Source organism: Panthera leo, chromosome C2, assembly GCF_018350215.1.
Source record: "Panthera leo isolate Ple1 chromosome C2, P.leo_Ple1_pat1.1, whole genome shotgun sequence".
NCBI classification, from domain to species: Eukaryota; Metazoa; Chordata; class Mammalia; order Carnivora; family Felidae; genus Panthera; species Panthera leo.
Window position 1 is genome coordinate 156,519,137 of NC_056687.1, and position 18,589 is coordinate 156,537,725.

At 40.0% G+C, this 18,589-nt stretch overlaps 1 protein-coding gene across 14 annotated transcripts in view; it reads right to left on the bottom strand.

Moving 5' to 3' along the window:
* Nucleotides 1-18,589, bottom strand: part of CLASP2 (cytoplasmic linker associated protein 2) — a 180,958-nt gene that overhangs the window by 34,230 nt on the left and 128,139 nt on the right. For 6 of the 14 annotated variants that reach the window (XM_042903509.1, XM_042903505.1, XM_042903501.1 and 3 more), the window contains 3 exons: nt 9,350-9,513; nt 8,520-8,598; nt 4,475-4,618 (listed from right to left, as the gene is read on the bottom strand). In XM_042903509.1, coding sequence (XP_042759443.1) covers nt 4,475-4,618; nt 8,520-8,598; nt 9,350-9,513 — 387 coding nt within the window. Of the gene's footprint in view, nt 1-4,474; nt 4,619-8,342; nt 8,394-8,519; nt 8,599-9,349; nt 9,514-13,892; nt 13,896-18,589 lie in introns of all 14 variants that reach the window. The other 8 variants (XM_042903507.1, XM_042903504.1, XM_042903500.1 and 5 more) reach the window with 3 other exon arrangements.

Sequence of the window (18,589 nt, forward strand, 5' to 3'; positions counted from 1 at the left end):
AGACAGGGAGACAGAATCTGAAGCAGGCTCCAGCCTCTGAGCTGTCACACAGAGCCTGATGTGGGGCTCAAACCCACAAACCAGATCATGACCTGAGCTGAAGTCAGACGCTTAACCAACTGAGACACCCAGGTGCTCCAAATCAGCATTTTTGTATCCTTTATCTGATAAAGTCCTGGTAATGCAATTGCTGGGTCACAGGGTAGTTCTATTTTTAATTTCCTGAGGAACCTCCATACTGTTTTTCAGAGTGGCTGCACCACTTTGCATTCCCACCAACAGAGCCTAGACGGTTCCCCTTTCTCCACATCCTCGCCAACATCTGTTGTTTCCTGAGTTGTTAATTTCAGCCATTCTGACAGGTGTGAGGTGGTACCTCATTGTGATTTTGATTTATATTTCCCTGATGATGAGTGATGTTGAGCATTTTTCATGTGTCTGTTAGCCATCTGGATGTCTTCTTTGGAAAAGTGTTTATTCATATCTTCTGCCCATTTCTTGACTGGATAATTTTTTGGGGGGTGTTGAGTTTGGTAAGTTCTTCATAGATTTTGGGACACTAACCCTTTATCCAATATGTCACTTGCCAAGGATGCCTTTCATTTATTTTTTCCTGTCATAGCTAGAACCCCCAGTTGAATAGAAATAGAAATTGCTGAGTTGTACATATTTTTAGACATAAGGGTACTGCACACTTAGACCAGAGTGTAACACATAGTATATACTGAATTGCAGAGTATATGGTGAATAGAAATGCTAAGAGCAGACATCCTGTCTTCCTCCTAATTTCAAGGAGGAAGCATCCAGTCTTTTACCATTAAGTATGATTTTAGCTGTGGATACTTGCAGGTACCCTCTCTTGGGTTGAGAAAGTTCTCTTCCATTACCAGGTTTTTTTGGTTTTGTTTTTTGGGGGGGTTAAATCATGAAAGGATGTTAAGGTATTGCCAGTTGTCTTTTTCTTTTTTTCACAGATTTATTTTTAAGTCATCTCTACACCCAACATGAGGCTCAAACTTACAACCATGAGGCGGAGAGTCCCATGCGCCACCACCTGAGCCACCCAGGGACACCACCAGATGCCTTTTCTATTGATGTGATCACATGTCTTGTCTTGTGACTGACAGGGTGTATTACATTAACATACTTTCAGATGTTAATTTAACCCAGCATTCCCGGGATAAATCCCATTTACTTGTGCATGGTGTGTAATTCTATGCTGCACGATTTAGTTTGCTAATATTTTGTCAAGGATTAAACGCATCCATATTTGTAAGAGATACTGGCCTGTAGGCTTTTGTGTGTGTGTGTGTGTGTGTGTGTGTGTGTGTGTGTGTGTGTGTGGCATCATTGTCTGGTTTTGGTATCAAGGTAAAACTGCCCTCGTAGAATGAGTTGGAAAGTGTTCTTTCTTCTGTTTTTTGAAAGAGTTTCTAAAGAACTGGTATTAATGTTTGCTGGAATTCACCAGTGAAGCCATTTGAGCCTGGGCTTCTCTCTGTGGGTTCTTTTTTGATTACTAAGTCAATCTCTTTACTTGTTCTTTCATTTCGAATTCTAGTAATTTAAGTCTCTTTTCTTCTTTGTCAATCTAGTTAAAAGTTTGCCAATTTTGTTGATCTTTCAAAAAACCAGCTTTTAGTTTCACTGATTATCGTTTTTGTATTTTGTTAATTTGTGCTTTAATCTTATGTCTTCCTGTTTACTTTAGGGTTTATTCTTTTTCCCATGTCATAGGTGGCAGTTAAGCTTTCTAATTTAAGATCTTTCTTCTTTTTTATAATAGGCATTAACACTTATAAATTTCCCTCTAAGCACTGCTATAGCTGCATTCTGTAAGTTCTGGTATATCATGTCTTCATTTGCATTCACTTCACTGTATTTTTCTAATTTCCCTTTTGAGTTCTTCTTTGATCCACTGGTGATTTAGAAGTTCTCTAATTTCCACATATTCGTGAGCCCTCCACACTTCTGTGTTACTAATTTCTAGTTTCATTCCATTGTGGTGAGAGAACATTCTCTGTATTATTTTCATCCTTTTAAGAAAGCTACTGAGGTTTATCACCTAGCATGTGGTCTTATCCTGGAGAATGTTCCATGTACATTTGAGAAGAAGGTAATATTCTGCTTCTGTTGGGTAAAGTGTTCACCATTAGAAATAAAGGTCAAAAAATGTATACTCCATGCTCTTCTTTGTAGTAAATATTGAAGATAATGATTCACAAAGGAAGAGAGTGAGCAATGCTACATGCAGGATGCAAGAAATGACGGGTGAAGACGAAGTCTCAGGAAGATGGCGAGAAGAACAAAACGTCTAAGAAGGGGCTCCCCATGGAATAAATAAATAAATAATTTATGTCTTTGAGCACATGGAAAATGTTAGCCATAAGCATGTTGCAGAGATGGCGAAAATATGAACAGATAAACATTAAAAAAAACCCAGGCAAATGAAAAACAAGGCAAATTATTTACACCACGACAAAACTCTTATAAGAAAAGAAGGAAGCGACAAACCACTAGGTATAGGAGTGAATTCTTCCACAGTCAAAAGGTAAATTGATTCTATTGATTACCAATATCTGATTCATACGTATTCTGAAAATTATGGGGAAAGATACACGGAAAGATGTGGGAATGGTATGGGTTAAGCTAAGTTCTTATGTACAAAGGTAGATAGAAAGCTACTCATGGCTAGATTTGTCAACAGATCAATAGATCATGCCCAAAATGAGTAAATCAGGAAACACTGTAAATTCTTATCTGAAATACACTGGTACATCCAAGTAGAAACATTTGGACTACAGTTGACCCTTGAACAATGCAGCGGTTAGGGACACCAACCTGTGCAGTCAACTCTGCACTTTTTATAAGTTGATTCCCCCTAAACTTAATTACTAATAGCCTACTGTTTACCAGAAACCTTAATGGCAATATAAACAGCTGATTAACATATCTTTTGTATGTTATATGTATTATATACTGTATTCTTTTAATAAAGTAAGCTAGAGAAAAGATGTTATTAAGAAAATCATAAGGAAGAGAAAATACATTCACAGAACTACGCTATAAAAAAAAATCTGCATGTAAGTGGACTGGCACAGTTCAAATCTGTGTTGTTCAAGGGTGCACTGTATTTTTTTGTTTTTATTCACTTTATTTATTTTTTTGATCATGATACGTGTACTCTTTAATCACCCTTCTGTATTTCCCCCATCCCTCTCAGTTTTTTTCTACAGTTAAGAGTCTGTTTGGGGTGCCTGGGTGGCTCAGTCAGTTGAGCGTCTGACTCCAACTCATGATCTCGCGGTTTGTGAGTTTGAGCCCCACGTCGGGCTCTGTGCTGACAGCTCAGAGCCTGGAGCCTGCTTCAGATTCTGTGTCTCCCTCTTTCTCTGCCCCTCTCAGAGCTCATGCTCTTTTTCTTTCTCTCAACAATAAACAAACGTTAAAAAAAAAAAAAGAAGAGTGTTTCTTGGCTTGTCTCTTTTTTTTCCACCTTTGTTTTGTTTCTGAAGTTCCACATGAGTGGGATCATATGGTATTTGCCCTTCTCTGACTTATTTTGCGAAGCATTGTATTTTCTGGCTCTATCCATGTTGTTGCAAACGGCAAGATTTCATTCTTTTTTTATGGCTGAATAATATTCCACTGTACATGTATATGCTACCTCTTATCCATTCATCAATTGGTGGACACTTGGGCTGCTTCCGTACTTTGACTATTGTAAATCATGCTGCTATAAACATGGGGGTAAATGTATCCCTTTGAATTAGTGTTCTTGTATTTTTGGGGTAAATACCTAACAGCGCAATTCCTAGGTCACAGGGTAGTTGTTCTATTTTTAATTATTTGAGGAGCCTCCATACTGTCTCCCAGAGTGGCTGCACCAATTTGCATTCCCACCAGCCAAGCAAGAGGGTTCTTTAGTCTCTACATCCCCACTAATGCTTATTGTCTCCTGTGTTTTTGATTTTAGCCATTCTGACAGATGTAAAGTGACAACTCACTGTGGTTTTGATTTGCATTTCCTTGATAATGAGTGATGTTGAGCATCTTTCCATGTGTTTGCCTGCCATCTGTATGTCTTCTTTAGAGAAATGTCTGTTCATGTCTTCTGCTCATTTTGAAAATTGGATTATTTGTTTTTAGATGTTGAGTTCTGTAGTTCTTTATGTATTTTGGATACCAAAGAGGGTCAACTATATTTTGAATGGTTACAAAATTAGAGGTTGGGAGGACTATGGCAATGAGAGTTGGTTTCTTATTCTAAGTTTGAAAACTATACTCATATTAACTGGATAAAATTTTAAATCATTTAAAAGAGAAGATTAAAAAAAAACAAGTCTTCATATCACCAAGTAAATAAATCAATACTAACCGGTAACGTCCAGAAATATTAATTCCCTTTGTTGGCAATCCAAAATGACTGACTTGTTTTTCTAATTTACCTTCTAAATCTTACGTTAAAACATACCTTCCGAACATCAGAACTTTTGGGTTCTGTTGTCCAAGTGATGACCCGAGACACTGCCAGGCGAGTTTCACTGGAATTTATAAAATCTCCTGGATCCATCTGCTTGGCCAGAGTTTCTATGTATTTAAGGATAGCAACCTTCACCTGCAGAGGTAAGCAAATGAGAGAGGACAACCAGACGGTCACTGAGGGATACTGACTACACTTCAAAAGCAATCAGGCGATTATTTTTCCAACCAATACGAAACGAAACGTCAACAATAACAAAAAAGAAATTACATAACCACCTACATACCTGAGGCACAAATACATGGAAATGTGGATTTTTGTTTTCACATATAGCAGAACTTTTAAATCCCAGGTGTTTCATTCCCTGTGTCTGAAATGCTGAAGACTCTCTTGACAAGATTATACCCTTCTCCTTGAGTCGGCCTTCAGAGCTTACAGCTGACTCTTGTCTACATTTCCCTGGGAGCCAGTCTTTATAAATTAAGTGTAATTTGGCTTTTGGGGAAATGAACCAAAGTATTCTGGAAATAAGGTATCATAAACCAAGTAAGTAATCAAGGTGGGCAATACAGGTTTTTCTGCCAAACATACAGTAACGTTCACCCCATGAGATCCAGAACCACCTTTCAAGAGAAGTGTCACAAAGAAGTTTTACACAAGGACCGCTGGAGCAAAGACAACATCTCTTTGTAATTCCTGAGGTTTGGGTGCCTGGTACAGGTGGGGGTGTGGCCAAACGCAGGCTTCAAAATCAGGTGGGGCAGAGCGTACATGCTTCTTCCTAGGCTCAGCCTTTGTCATCCTTAGAGTGAGCTGCTGTTCAATTACCGCCGTTCTCTCAGGGATGCGAGGGCAGAAGCACCGGCTGAGAAAAACTTCGAGAAGTCACATCTTCTAACACCCTAGCGGTTCTAGACAAGGACTCTGAAAGACTCTGCTAGTGCGGTTTAGAAGTGGCAGCTGGCAAACCGCACAGCTGGATAGAGCAGGTGTTACGTAGAGCAACATACTAAACACCCACTTGCTGACTTAGATAAAGGAAGGCGTGTATGATTAAAACAGCAACATTGAAAAAATACTGCCAAAGACGAAGATAATCAGGTTTTCAATGTTCTGTCTCCCCTTGTTATTGATCTTAAGATGTTACTTGTCTCCCTAAACCCAAATAAGGTCTTCGGGAGGTACTGTGCCAAGTTTTATGTAAAGGAAGCAAAGTGTTAATATAAGGTTCTGACTCTTGCATGTTTTCCCCCTTTGGCTTCCAGTTTAAAAAAAAGGGGGGGGGATCAGATTACATTCTTCATTTCAAAATGATTAAAGTTTTAAAACTTTTTTAATACGTTTATTCATTTTTGAGAGAGAGAGAGAGAGCACGTGCAAGTGTGAACAGGGGAGGGTCAGAAAGAGAGGCAGCGGGGGGGGGGGGGGGGGGGGGGGGCGGATAGAGGATCTGAAGTGGGCTCTGAGCCGACAGCAGTGAGCCTGATGCAGGGCTCGAACTCACAAACCTCAAGATCGTGACAGGAACTGAAGTCAGATGCTCAACGGACTGAGCCACTCAGGCGCGCCTCAAAATGAATACATTTTAAGAAGTAACTATAACTTTTAGATGTATTGAGAAAAAATTTGAGAGTTAATCCATCATCTGTCCAGGTAAGATGTACAGTGGAGAGGGAAAGAGGCTTATGACTGATTTTGCAGTAGCAAGCCCGATAAAGTACAGTAGCACTTAATATTCTGGATTCCCAAAGCCGTGTCACCTCTCAGTGTGAATAACTGAACAGCAACTACAGTGAATCAAAGAATGAACATCAATGTCGTCGTTTTCAACTTGCTACCACCAATAACTGAATATATTTGTTCTACGTGAGATTCAACTAGTGCAGGGCCTTAGCAATTTACGGAGACACGTAAGCTTTCAAGGGCTTCACAGAGTAGGTGCGTTTATAATCCTACTAGGCAAAACAACCACAATACACACATAATAATCAGTTGAAGGTTTAGATTTAAGTAGGATATTTCACGAGTTTATATACACAGTCTGGAATTTTAATAACACAAACATGCATTCAGAGAAGGAAAAATAATCTAGCTGCTCAAGTGTGTTTAACTTTACAACATATCTGTGAAACCCAGAAAAAGATCCCCAAAATCATTCTTTTTAATATTACTCAGAATCACTCTGTATTGCTATTTCCCCCTATTCTATTGCTTCTTTTCTGACATTTAACCACATGACTGTGAGAAATAAATTTTCTCTTTTATCTGAAAGATCCATCATTTTTTATCAATAAAGAATTTTATAGACCTCATACACAAGTTGTTTGTGTATAACCTGTTTTTTCTATAACCTGTTCAGTGTTTTAATCTTAATCTGTCACCCAATTTAAAGTTACTTTTATTTTTGGCCTAAGGTATGGCTCCAATTTAACTTTTCCTTGTTATCTTCAAGTATCAGTTTAGGAGTTTTAGAGTGATTTTCCCCTACAACGTTGCCTGCATACGTGTGTGTATATAATCTATAATACATGTATATATAACATAAGATATAAAAGCCATATAGATAATGGCTTTTACAGATTTAGTCTGTAACTCCAGTACCCACTATGTTTCCCAATAGGAAAGCAAATTTTAATTAGTTTTGTTTCCCACTGTTTTTCTTTAGGCATTTAGCAACTTTATTCTCTCCCCGAACTCCCCTATGACCCTTATTTCTTAAGCTAACGGTTTAGACCTCCCTTTCCGCGTCCCCATGAAAAATCTCTACGTATATTTTCTACAGCACTTGAGTGCCTACTCCCTGGTACCTAAATCATAATCCTTACTACAGTTTATCATGCATTATAATAATGATAAGAAATTGTAAGTTTTATATTCCTAGGAGTGCCTTGCACAATGGCTAGAACAGAGAATGAATTCAAAACATATCAATAATATCAAGTAAATTATTCTCCTGTAGGTCACGTTTTAAAATCAAAACAGATAGAATCCCTTTCATAAAGCAGCTCTGAGAAATTAACATTATGTCGAGTCTAAGTCAACCCTGGTAACAAACATAATTGTGAATTTTAAGGCAAAATCATATTCAGAAACTTAAAGGAAAATTGATCATTGGCAACAATGCTTGTAGAAATATATTTCGTGCAGAAGAGAGCAGAAAAACGTAAGGCTTTTAAATGCACATATGCTTGTTATTTCCCTGACTTTAATCTCATTTAATAAAACTAAGAAAACATCCCTACTAAAGAATTTAGGGGTCTCTTTATTATTTTTTCTTTTATGTTTAAGTCACAAATTGGAATCCACCTTGTTTTCACATAAGTTAACTAGAAAATGTGTGCTAATAGCAATTGAGAAAGTTAACCCCGACTCTAAATTTTATGCACACATTAGAAATATCACATTGCACAAAGAAGAAAAAAGTTATCGTTTCAGTTAAAGAGAACTGGAGAACAGCAGGGAGATTAAACTTAAAATTTTTTGTTTACTAGAATAAATACATAGGCAAAACTGACAGTTTGCCCAAAATACCTATTCAAACTTCTACACTTAAAAAAACAACTGGGAAATCACAAACATAAGATGAGAGAGGACTTTATAGAACGAGTCTGCGTTACCAGCTTAGAGTTAGACGGCCATACTTGTGCTGCCTTCTAAATGGAGATCCCCAGGAAGCTTCTCCCAGAGACAGTCTGGCATTTGAGCCACATTTGAAACAAAATCTGTGCATGCTTAAAGTGAGGCTTACAGAGGTTAGTAGTTGAAAACAGATGCACACAAACATTCTCTGAAACACGGCAGCGTTTTTAAAGAGAGTCAAGAAAAGAAATAATGCAGATTAAAACAAAAACAAAAAAACCTTGGAGCTCCAAAAAGAGTGAAGCTGGTCCCGAAGCGCTGGCTTGAGTGTCTGAAAGTTTATAAAACAAAATCCACTGATGGAACAGCTTCTTATTAGACAGAAATATAAACGTCAACATTATTAACAAAACGCTTTAATTCCTTACAATGTCTTCGAAAGACTGCAAATTTTTACCTTCAAGCTTGGTGTTTGGGTCTGATCAACTGTAAATCTCATTAGAATATTGAATTGAAGATCATTTGGAAAAGATTCTCTGAAATAAGGAAAGAACAAAGCAGAACAAAAATTAATCAAGTAAACGTTTAGCAAACTAAACAGAAAACTATGCTTACTACCAAAACATCACGTCACTCAAAGAGCACGCACAAAGCAGTGTCTGTGAGCGGTATACCGTCTATGTCGGGAGGCACACAAGCTGTTCCCAGAACAATCTGAACATCTGAATCTATGCCCAAAGGGGCTTAAAAACCAACACTACAGCAATAACCGTCTATCTTGCTTCAACTGTGCATGTAAACAGAACATTCTGCAAGTTGACATGATCAGAACTGGCTCCCTAGACCTAGTATCTGAATTCTTAGACTCACCTCAACAATCTATCTACACAAGAAAGTAGAAACAGATCACTGGTTCAACATCATCTGAAGAAAGATGCTGAATGTTTAAATGCATAACAAAACATTCTTTTTAAATTTAGGAAATATTTTTTTTTTTTACATTAGATTGAATAAGATCTTGAACTCTATTTTGAATATCTTAAGTAAGATAAAATATGACCTTGAGTTACTCAACTAATGTTCATGACAGTTTTAGATAAGAAAGGCAGTGTTTGATTTAAGGACCATTGTTGCATTAAATATATCATGTGAACGAGCATGATTAATAATTTTCAAATGAAGCCCATGCAGCATAAATGGACTGAAAGGACTCAGAAATTGAAACAGAGAAACTAAACACTCCTGATTACTACTGGATAAACTGGAAATAGATGAAGAAACTATTACCTTGTAACATCAAGGGCTTTCTGAACTTTTGCCTGAACAGACCCCAGCAAATCAGCACCCATTTTTTTTAAGAGTTGAGTCAGCAGTACAAACAACCAATCTTGAAGATCATCTTTGTGGACTTGTATGAAATCCACTAGAGTCTCCAAGAACATGCTGAATACCTACGGTGGGTAAATGGGAAAGGGGAGAGAAAAAGGAGGAAATATTGACCTCTATGCTTCATTCAAAACCGAAATAGAAAGGGAATACAGGAATCAGAGGCACAGCGATTGGCAGCCAAGCGGAAAAACAATCTCTCTTGCTTTTCATTGGACTCTGTGATACAAGAGTACGTTTGAAATGTTATCCAACTTCTGCCGAAGTTCAACAATTAGCTATTCCATGCAGCATCACTTGGTAAAGAAACTTTGGCCACAATGGCTGGCACACCTAATGATGTCAATGATGCCATAGCTTAATCTGGTTCAACCGAAATCCACGGTAATCTGAAATTTCGGGCAAGGAACTACCTACTGATAGCCTCATCAGGACTCAGCTCTTTGAAGGAGTGGCACTGAGTTAATCAGAGGGGGACTATGCTGACAGCTACCTTAAAATATAAGAACATCCTGACATATTGGGCTAATTGGAGACTCCTACATTTCTCAATAGGTCAGTTGTCACTCATTTTTTTGGTATGAGATCTATTATTTATTAAAACCTCCCCAAACATCATTTTAACTGATCTGGAATAAGTAGAACTGTACCTAAAATAAAATAAATTCAGGACACAACTCTACATCTTCATTTTAGTGATTTCTAAAAAAATCCTAGATGGCTATTAGTCTCCATTTCTTTTGATGGGTTTTGTACTTGGTTCCAGTATTTATCTACTAGTTTAAAAAACTTTATAAGACAAAAAAAAATTAAGGAAAGGAATGCTAATATTCTTAAGTAATGCATCTCATTAAAATACTTATGAAAAATGACTGACACTAAGGTATATCTCTACAAGAAATTCACCATAGTGGAGAATTTATTTCCAGGTAAAGAAAAAAACTCTTAGGACAACGTCAGGCATTATATTATGAGACAACTTATAATCACAACAGACCATAAAAACTATAGTTTAAAAAAGTTAATAATCTCAAAACTTTGCTAATTTGGGAATTAAGAAGTTTTGCTCAATATATATCTTATTATTGACTTCTCGTTATTCAGTTATACACGAACTCCCATTTTTTCTCTTATGTTAGAAAATGAAGGATTTTCCTGACCAGAATTAGAACTAAGGTTTCATATTTGACCCTGAGTTAGAAAAAAATACACCTTAGCTCTGTGCTCAAATGTACTCTAATTATAAAAGCAGGAACTATGACTACTTAAAATTTTCTAATACCGTCCGATCCCCAGGCCGTATCTCTTCAACACTGCTCCTGCTTACAGTGCAAAATCATTAACTTCCACCCCACTTCCCCAAAACCTGGCTTCTCTTAGATATAAAACTTGGCCCACTGACTCGAGTAGCTGCTGGCTGTCTCCTCAGAGTCTGGCATAAAGTTGAGGAACCCCACTAAACCCACTCTAGAGCAAATGCATGTATCGAACTTAGTACTCACTCTTACTGGTACCTGGCAAAACAGTCCAGTGCTGTGCTGGAGTCAGTGGGTACTCGCCTAGAAAGCTGACTGCTCAGTGTACAGGAATTTTGTAAGCTGGCTGGTAGCCTGAAATCGGCCATGGTGGGAGTATGCACACCTCAGAAGTTACAGCAGACACTACACATTGGGGCTTCCGGCGCATCCCCTTAAACCTGCTTTGCCAGGCACAGCACTCTAATTCTTTGATTCGCTTTTAATCTTGTTTCAACTCCTGCCTCTTTTCCTGAAGATTCCAACTTTAAGCTTTCACTACAGCAAAGCTAACATTAGAATGCCTAAGTCAACTCTCGTTTTATCTGGTTCTCAGGAAACTGAGAACCAGAAAATTACATGACTTGCCCAAGGCTTCCATAGTGAATGGTTGGATCGGGACTTAGAGCTAAGTCGCTAGGTTTCCCACTGTGTTCCATCCACTCTATTATGAGATAACTTACCTCATTCACTTTACTGTCATTCGACATAAAATTCTCCACTGACATCCATCCCCTCACCCCCTTTGATTTCCTCTACAGCCACCCTTCTAATAATCGTTTCTACAAGGGAGAACCAATTTTATTCCTCTTTAAGACTAATCTTTCTATTCTGGATTCTTGTTCTCTCCCCTCTACTATCTTTACTCTTTTATTCTCAATCTAAATCCCTTGCTTACAGCTGCAGAAGACAATGTCTCACGAATTTCCCCTTCAGTTTCCCTCCCACCAATCATCTTCTCACCGTGAAATGCAGTAGCTCTTTCACTAGCTTAGTATGCTTGGCCATTCTGGAGCTTCCACTGCTTTCCTCTCATTATTTCCCGTCTTTCTTTCATTCTAGTTGCCAGGCATTGTGCTTCTCCATCCTAAATGTGTGGTGATTAAGAGCTAGTCTTCTTCTAGTTGCCAGGCATTGTGCTTCTCCATCCTAAATGTGTGGCGACGAAGAGCTACTCTTCTTCCTGATTCTCTTTTCATCAAAAGTGTGACCTTAACAGACCCTCTCTGATCTAGCCTACTAGGCCCCATGACCTCTAGAACAGTTCTCTTGAGGCCTTCTCCAAATCTGTCCGTCACACTATCACTTTAGGCACCACGCCTTTCTACCTCAGGTCTGGATTTCTAGAACAAGCCAGGTGAGTACACGTTCTAGGCTTTGTAGGCCATATGGTGTCTGTCACAACTACTCGACTCTGCCACTGCAGCACAGCTGCAGACAGTATGCACATGAGCGTGCACAGCTGTGCTCCAACCAACTTTATCTACAGGACAGGCAGCAGGCCAACGCGTGCCTGCTTTCTCACCTGCAGACGGGTACCATTCTGAGAGAAAAAAAACCCTCCACTGTCTACACAACGGTGTGCAGAATAACATCTCAAATGCTTAGACAAGGTTCTAAGTCTCCAAACTGATCTCAGACTATCTGGCAACACACGGTCTACTGTTCCTGAGCACATCTCACCACACTCCTGATTTCCTACCATACTTCCTCTATTAATACACAGCATGTGACTCGCTACAAAGTTTACCACTCACGTCCCAGCCAAAGAGCTTCTCAGACCACTTGAGGATATAGCCACTGATCTTTCCTTCTCGGAAGCTGTTGTGGGACTAGCTCTATGGTGCTATTTAGCTTTTTCTGTATTTATATTATCTTCCCATTTGAAACATAGAACACTCGAGAATGAAGCCTCTGTCTTTGTATAGTTGTGCATTACCAATTAGAACCAAGCTCACAATTTACCAGAGGCTGAGGACTGAGTAAAACGTTGTTCAATTAACGTGTAGGAAAAGTTCCTTAAAGGATAAGGATCTTCTATTAAGTGGAAATTTACCCTGTAATTGGTAGCCAGCCCTTTGTTCTCATTGGCAAGGGAAGATGCACAGGATCTTCCCTTCACCCCGGCCCAGGTTAACCTCTTTCTCTCTTCTACACACTTCCTGACATCTCCCACTTCTCGGGACTCAGGGCAGTCCTTCCCAGGAGGCCCTACCATCTCATGCTGCCATAGCCGAAGTTTATGTTCCTGACAAGATCTGAACTGCTATTTTCTTCAAGAAGACTTCTCTGAGTCTCCTGGGTAGAAATTTCTTTTGATAGAGTACAGATGCACAAAAAAGTAGACATGTTATCTACAGTACTCCACACAGAGAATTCTACTATTGTTTTTCAAAATACATCCTATCAGTGGTACTTACTAAGTGACAACATACACGCCTGTATCTATCTATCGATCTATCGATCGATCTATCTAAAATATATATTGGGAATGTCACATAAAATTTCTTATGTGGCTGCCTTATCACAAAGAGTTCATTGCCAGATGTTGATATCCTCCCATGACCTTATCTAAAATTAAAGAAGAAAATGGAAAGTAGATATGCTAATATTAGGGTTAAAAATTTGATTTCAGAAAAGAAATTTGAGACCCACTGCACCATAAACTGTTTTGTTTGCTTTTATGGAATGACATTTATAGAATATTAGAAAGTATATATGGGGAGATTGGGACTAATTTTTTTAGTAATTGCAAAATTTGGGAATTACTTTTTTAAATAATTCAATGGAACCAACCTTCAGTGGAATCGATTTGTAATTCCACGTATCTCACACCTGTAATTTACTAGAAAACGACTAGACCACTGGAGCTATTACAGTCGAGGTGGTCTTTTCTTAATCTCACTTATGTCTTAGGTGTGCCAGTCATCAAATACAGAACAGAAGAACATCATCAAATTAGATCAATTAGTAGATTAAGAAGCACATCTCCAAACAGAATGACAGTTTGCATAACTGCAAATAGCATTTCGTGGATTGCAAAGGGTCCAACACTGCATGAACTCTTCGGGAGAGAAAATAGAGAAAAAGGGTTAATTTCACAGTCATGCAGTAAAGTTAGGTTTCCAACAAATATTGAACCAACTTACTCTCTATTGAGAGTTCCAACACAGGGGACAGCATGCAAAAAGAAAAAAAGAAAAAAAAGAAAAACACACAAATTAGTCGCCATCAATGCAAAGTTCCTGTATGGAAGAAAAACACTTAGAAAATAAAAGTGACAAATGTTTTTCAAAGTTTTGTGATAAACTCAAAGTAGTTTTTAAAACAAGAGTTAAATGAATAGTATGAGAGAAGAGTATGTGATTTTTCCTGTGTTTCTCCCTCACCTCCTTGCAAAAGAAATTTAAAACCAAAAACCAGAAAACCAACTTCTTTTCCAGACCCTAATATCCTTGAGGCTCAACTTCTAGAAAGAATCTAAGACTAACAGCCACCCGCCCCCCGTTTCTGAAGAGTGCCAGCATTTATGTCCAAAGCACAGCATCTAGAGTTTCTCTTTTCCTCTTCAGAAGCAGTATGTTCATAAGTGACTTCTGTGAAGGTTTAAAACAACCACAGCTGTCTGGAAATAAAAAGGAACCGTTTATGCCACAACTTTAAATCTTGCCCAGGTAAGATGTCTGTTATGGTGTCCTGATCCTAGGACACCTCTGCTGCCTAGCACACTCTTTAAGAGACCAGATGTGACCTGGGCACTCAAGTGTGTCCATTTTAGTAGCCAAAGATTAAACTCCTACCCTAGCTATTCGAGACTCAAAGATAGGACCTCAAGAGGTAGGACTAGACGGACCATAAAATGCCAACTCACAGCACGCACCTTGGTGAAGGCGGCTCTTTTCCAATAGTCTCTTCAGAGACAAATGTCAGAACACGTAAGATAACTTCTAGCATCTGACGCTCCTTACGTTTGAGGGGAAAAAATGAGTCTAGAGCAGTCCAAATAAAAATCTTCCCTGATCTCCTTAATTTTCAAACTTATTTAGTCTTGAAAAACTTACATGAGTGCTTGGCTTTCTAAAGGCTTTACATATATTAACTCATTTAAATATCCTCACAATCTTACGAGGTACTACTGATTATTAGCTATTCATTACTATTAAAACTTGATTTTACAGGTTAGGAAACTAAGGCACAGACTGCCAGTAAGTGCTGAGGCACATCTGCACCTAAGGATCTAGCTCTGCCATCCACACTTATCACCGTGTTGCTCTCTCTGTCTCTGGAAAAATATCAACAGGCTTTAAATCAGACATTTGTAGGGGCACCTGGGTGGCTCAGTCGGTTAAGCGTCCGACTTCGGCTCAGGTCATGATCTCCCGGTCCGTGAGTTCGAGCCCCGCGTCGGGCTCTGTGCTGACAGCTCAGAGCCTGGAGCCTGTTTCGGATTCTGTGTCTCCCTCTCTCTCTGACCCTCCCCCATTCATGCTCTATCTCTCTCTGTCTCAAAAATAAATAAAACGTTAAAAAAAAATTAAAAAAAATAAATCAGACATTTGTAGCTTCTGTTCTAAATTACTGTCATACATACATCATCACTTATTCCCAACTCTAGGTATCTGAAGTAAAAAAAAAAAAAAAAAGCGTAGCAAGTTACAGGCATATCAACTAACTTCAGCCTGCAAACTCTATTTGCCAATCCTGCCCAGCGTCTACCTCCACGGGATTCAGAGAGTGCTCTTTTCTGGCCCTTCTTTTCTGGGGTGTCTGCCTCATTTACCAGAGCTCACCTGATACTTTAGTTGGACTCGGGTGTTTACCGTGAAATATGTAAGAGGGGAGCATTCTGGGGGCTGGAGAAGGAGATCCTATATGAAAGTGGACCGGGCTGCCCACAAACTGTTTCTCTAAGTATCTTGTTTCTGCTGAGGACAGCAGGTAGTCTGGATCGTGTTGGGCGTGAGAACAACTCTCGTTTACCATGGCAGCTGGGTAATACCCAGAAGGTGTGAACACAGGACTGAAGTGTTGATTTCCACCTAAAAAGACATGGGAAAATCCACCTAACCAAGCTCATGGAATGAGATGTCTCCCGAACACTGCGGCCCATTCTGGGGGCAAGTCTTCAGAGAGTTTCTGCCCTGTGAGCTTTCAGGACAGTTGAGGTTATGGATAAGAGATTCCAGTTCAGAGTGGAGAGCTAACCCAGGTTTCAGGAACACAGAGAAATGTCCCTGATGGCATTTTTCAAGGCTATGAAAAAAAGTGCATGGCTCCTCTGGGGACATGGACGTAGTCCAGGCTGGGGTGAGAGCGAGGAAGGGACGACCAGCAAAACGATAGGCTCTGTTTGGGCGTTTTCTTGGGGACAGCGAGCAGTCACCGCAGGGTTTTAAGCTGGTAGAAAAGATCTGTCTCCTGTGCAAAGGACGCGGTGTGGAGCAGGTGCCACAGGCAACAGACCGCTCTGCCCCGAGTCAGCAGTGAGAACAGAGAGAGGTTCAGAAGGCTGAATGAGGAGTCAGTGGAGTTGCCAGAGTGATGCCCAAATCCTTCCCTGGAGCAATGAGGGAACGGTGATTTCACGAGACGAGATAAAGCAACGCAGGAGTTCTGAGGCTGAAGATGGCCACGAGGCAGGAGACTACGTGCAAGAGAAAATATGGGCTGGAAGTGCACATCTGTGAGTCACCAGGTTCCCGCCAGTGGTAACGTAAGCTTCAGAGAAGGTACAGAATTAAAGACAAGAGCCCAGGGCAAGAATCGAAGCAACACCTATGCTCAGCAGAACGAGCAGAGAGAGGTGCCGTAAGACGAGCGGTACGAGAGAGACCGGCTAGGACACAACAGGCACATCACAACAGGCACATCATGCTCCTCAGAATGACAGAAAAGACACAGTGAATGACTGACAGCAAAGTTGAAAGGCAAAAAGGAATGTCAACCAGCAAACTGGAATTTATGAGAAGTCCCCGGAAGCCGAGAGGGTAAGACCATCTCAGCGAAAAATAGAATACTTATTAATGTGGCTAACGACAGCTCTAAGGTGACACCTCCTTCTATTTCAACCGGAGGAGAGGCAGAAAGCATGAGTTTATGTGTAGTTACAGTGGCTGGTCTGGAGGCAGGAAATGGAGTTTCTGCTTGATGGCTTCCGTTTTCTGGGTAAGCTAGGAAGCCAGGACACGTGCTTAGGGCATAAGATAGGTTGGGAGGTGAACGGGCTGCAGTTCTGAGGACAGAAACTGTTTGACATGGTCTCCATGGAGAACAGAAGACAAAGAGGAGGATTCCTACATAGCACTGAGCACTAGACAAAAACCACAGATCAGTAGTGGAGAATGGCAGGAATACACATAGCTGATTTCACTCAGGGGCCAGTACAGTGTTTCCCTTCAAGAATCCTAACCTCCAACCAGGTGCCACGAGCTCCACGAGCAGATAGGTTCTTGAACCTATGTTTCTATTACAGTGTCAATAACTTAAGAATGAAGCATAAAAAACAGGGATCAGCAAACTATGGTTTGCACAATGGTTTTTACAATTTTAAATGGTTAAAAAAACTTTTTTTTTTTTAAGGCAATTTCGTGGGGTGCCTGGGTGACCCAGCCGGTTAAGCGTCTGACTCTTGGTTTTGGCTCAGGTCATGATCTCACGGTTCATGGGACTGAGCCCTGCATTGAGCTCTGTGCTGACAGGGTGGAGCCTGCTTGGGATTCTCTTTCCCTCTCTCTGCCCCTCCCTGCTCACTTGTGCACTCCCTCTCTCTTCTCTTAAAATAAATAACTTAAAAAAAAGTAGGCCTTTTGTATTACATAAAAAGGCAGTTTTGTGACACATGAAAATTAAAATTTCAAGGTTCATAAAGTTTTGTTGCAACCCAGCCACATTCATTTGCTTACATACTGTCTAAAGATTCCTTTGTGCTATATAATGTCTGAGTTGAGCAGTGGTGACAGTGATCAATATGGATGCAAATATTTACCATCTTGCCCTTTACAGAGCAAAAAATGGTCAACTGATAAAGAACAAAACTGTATTTGGAACGGGGCACTTGAGTGGGTGGCTCAGTCGGTTGAGCGGCTGACTCTTGATTTGAGCTCAGGTCATGATCACACGGTCGTGAGACTGAGCCCCACATTAGGCTCCAAGCTGAACATGAAGCCTGCTTAAGACTTTCTTGCTCTCGCTCTTGCTCTCTCTCACTGTCTCCCCTGCTCCCCTCCCTCCGCCCCTCTTCCCAGCTCATGCTTTCTCTCTAAAAAAACAAAACGAAAACAAAACCAAAAGAACGCTGTATTTGGAAAGAAAAGCCACAACCGTTGCCTGATCCTGAAGACGGGGCTGATGGTACTTTGAAAGATGGGGAGGGAGAAATCTGCTATTTTAATAATATCAGGATATGATGCAAAAGCTCAAATCGAACCCTGACATTTTAAACTCAGCACAGTATGGTGACATATCCAGTGTATTCTTTTTTTTTTTTTTTCAATTGAGAGGCAGTGTGAGCAGGGGAGGAGCAGAGAGAAAGGAGAGAGAGTGCCAAGAGGACTCCGTGCCCAGGGCAGTGTGCAGCCTGATGTGGGGCTTGATCCCAAGACCACAGATCATGACGTGAGCTGAAATCAAGAGTTGGATGCTCAACCAACTGAGCCACCCAGGAGCCCCATCCAGTCTATTCTCAACGAATTCCATTACTGGCAGGGCCTCTGACAATCACCGAACAAAAGTCAAACAGAAACAAATGAATAAAAATCCTCCCATCAGTCTTTGCTGAACTAAAAAAAACCTAATCAAACACACCAGATGGGTAAGAATTATATACTGTTATAAAACCTGATGAAGA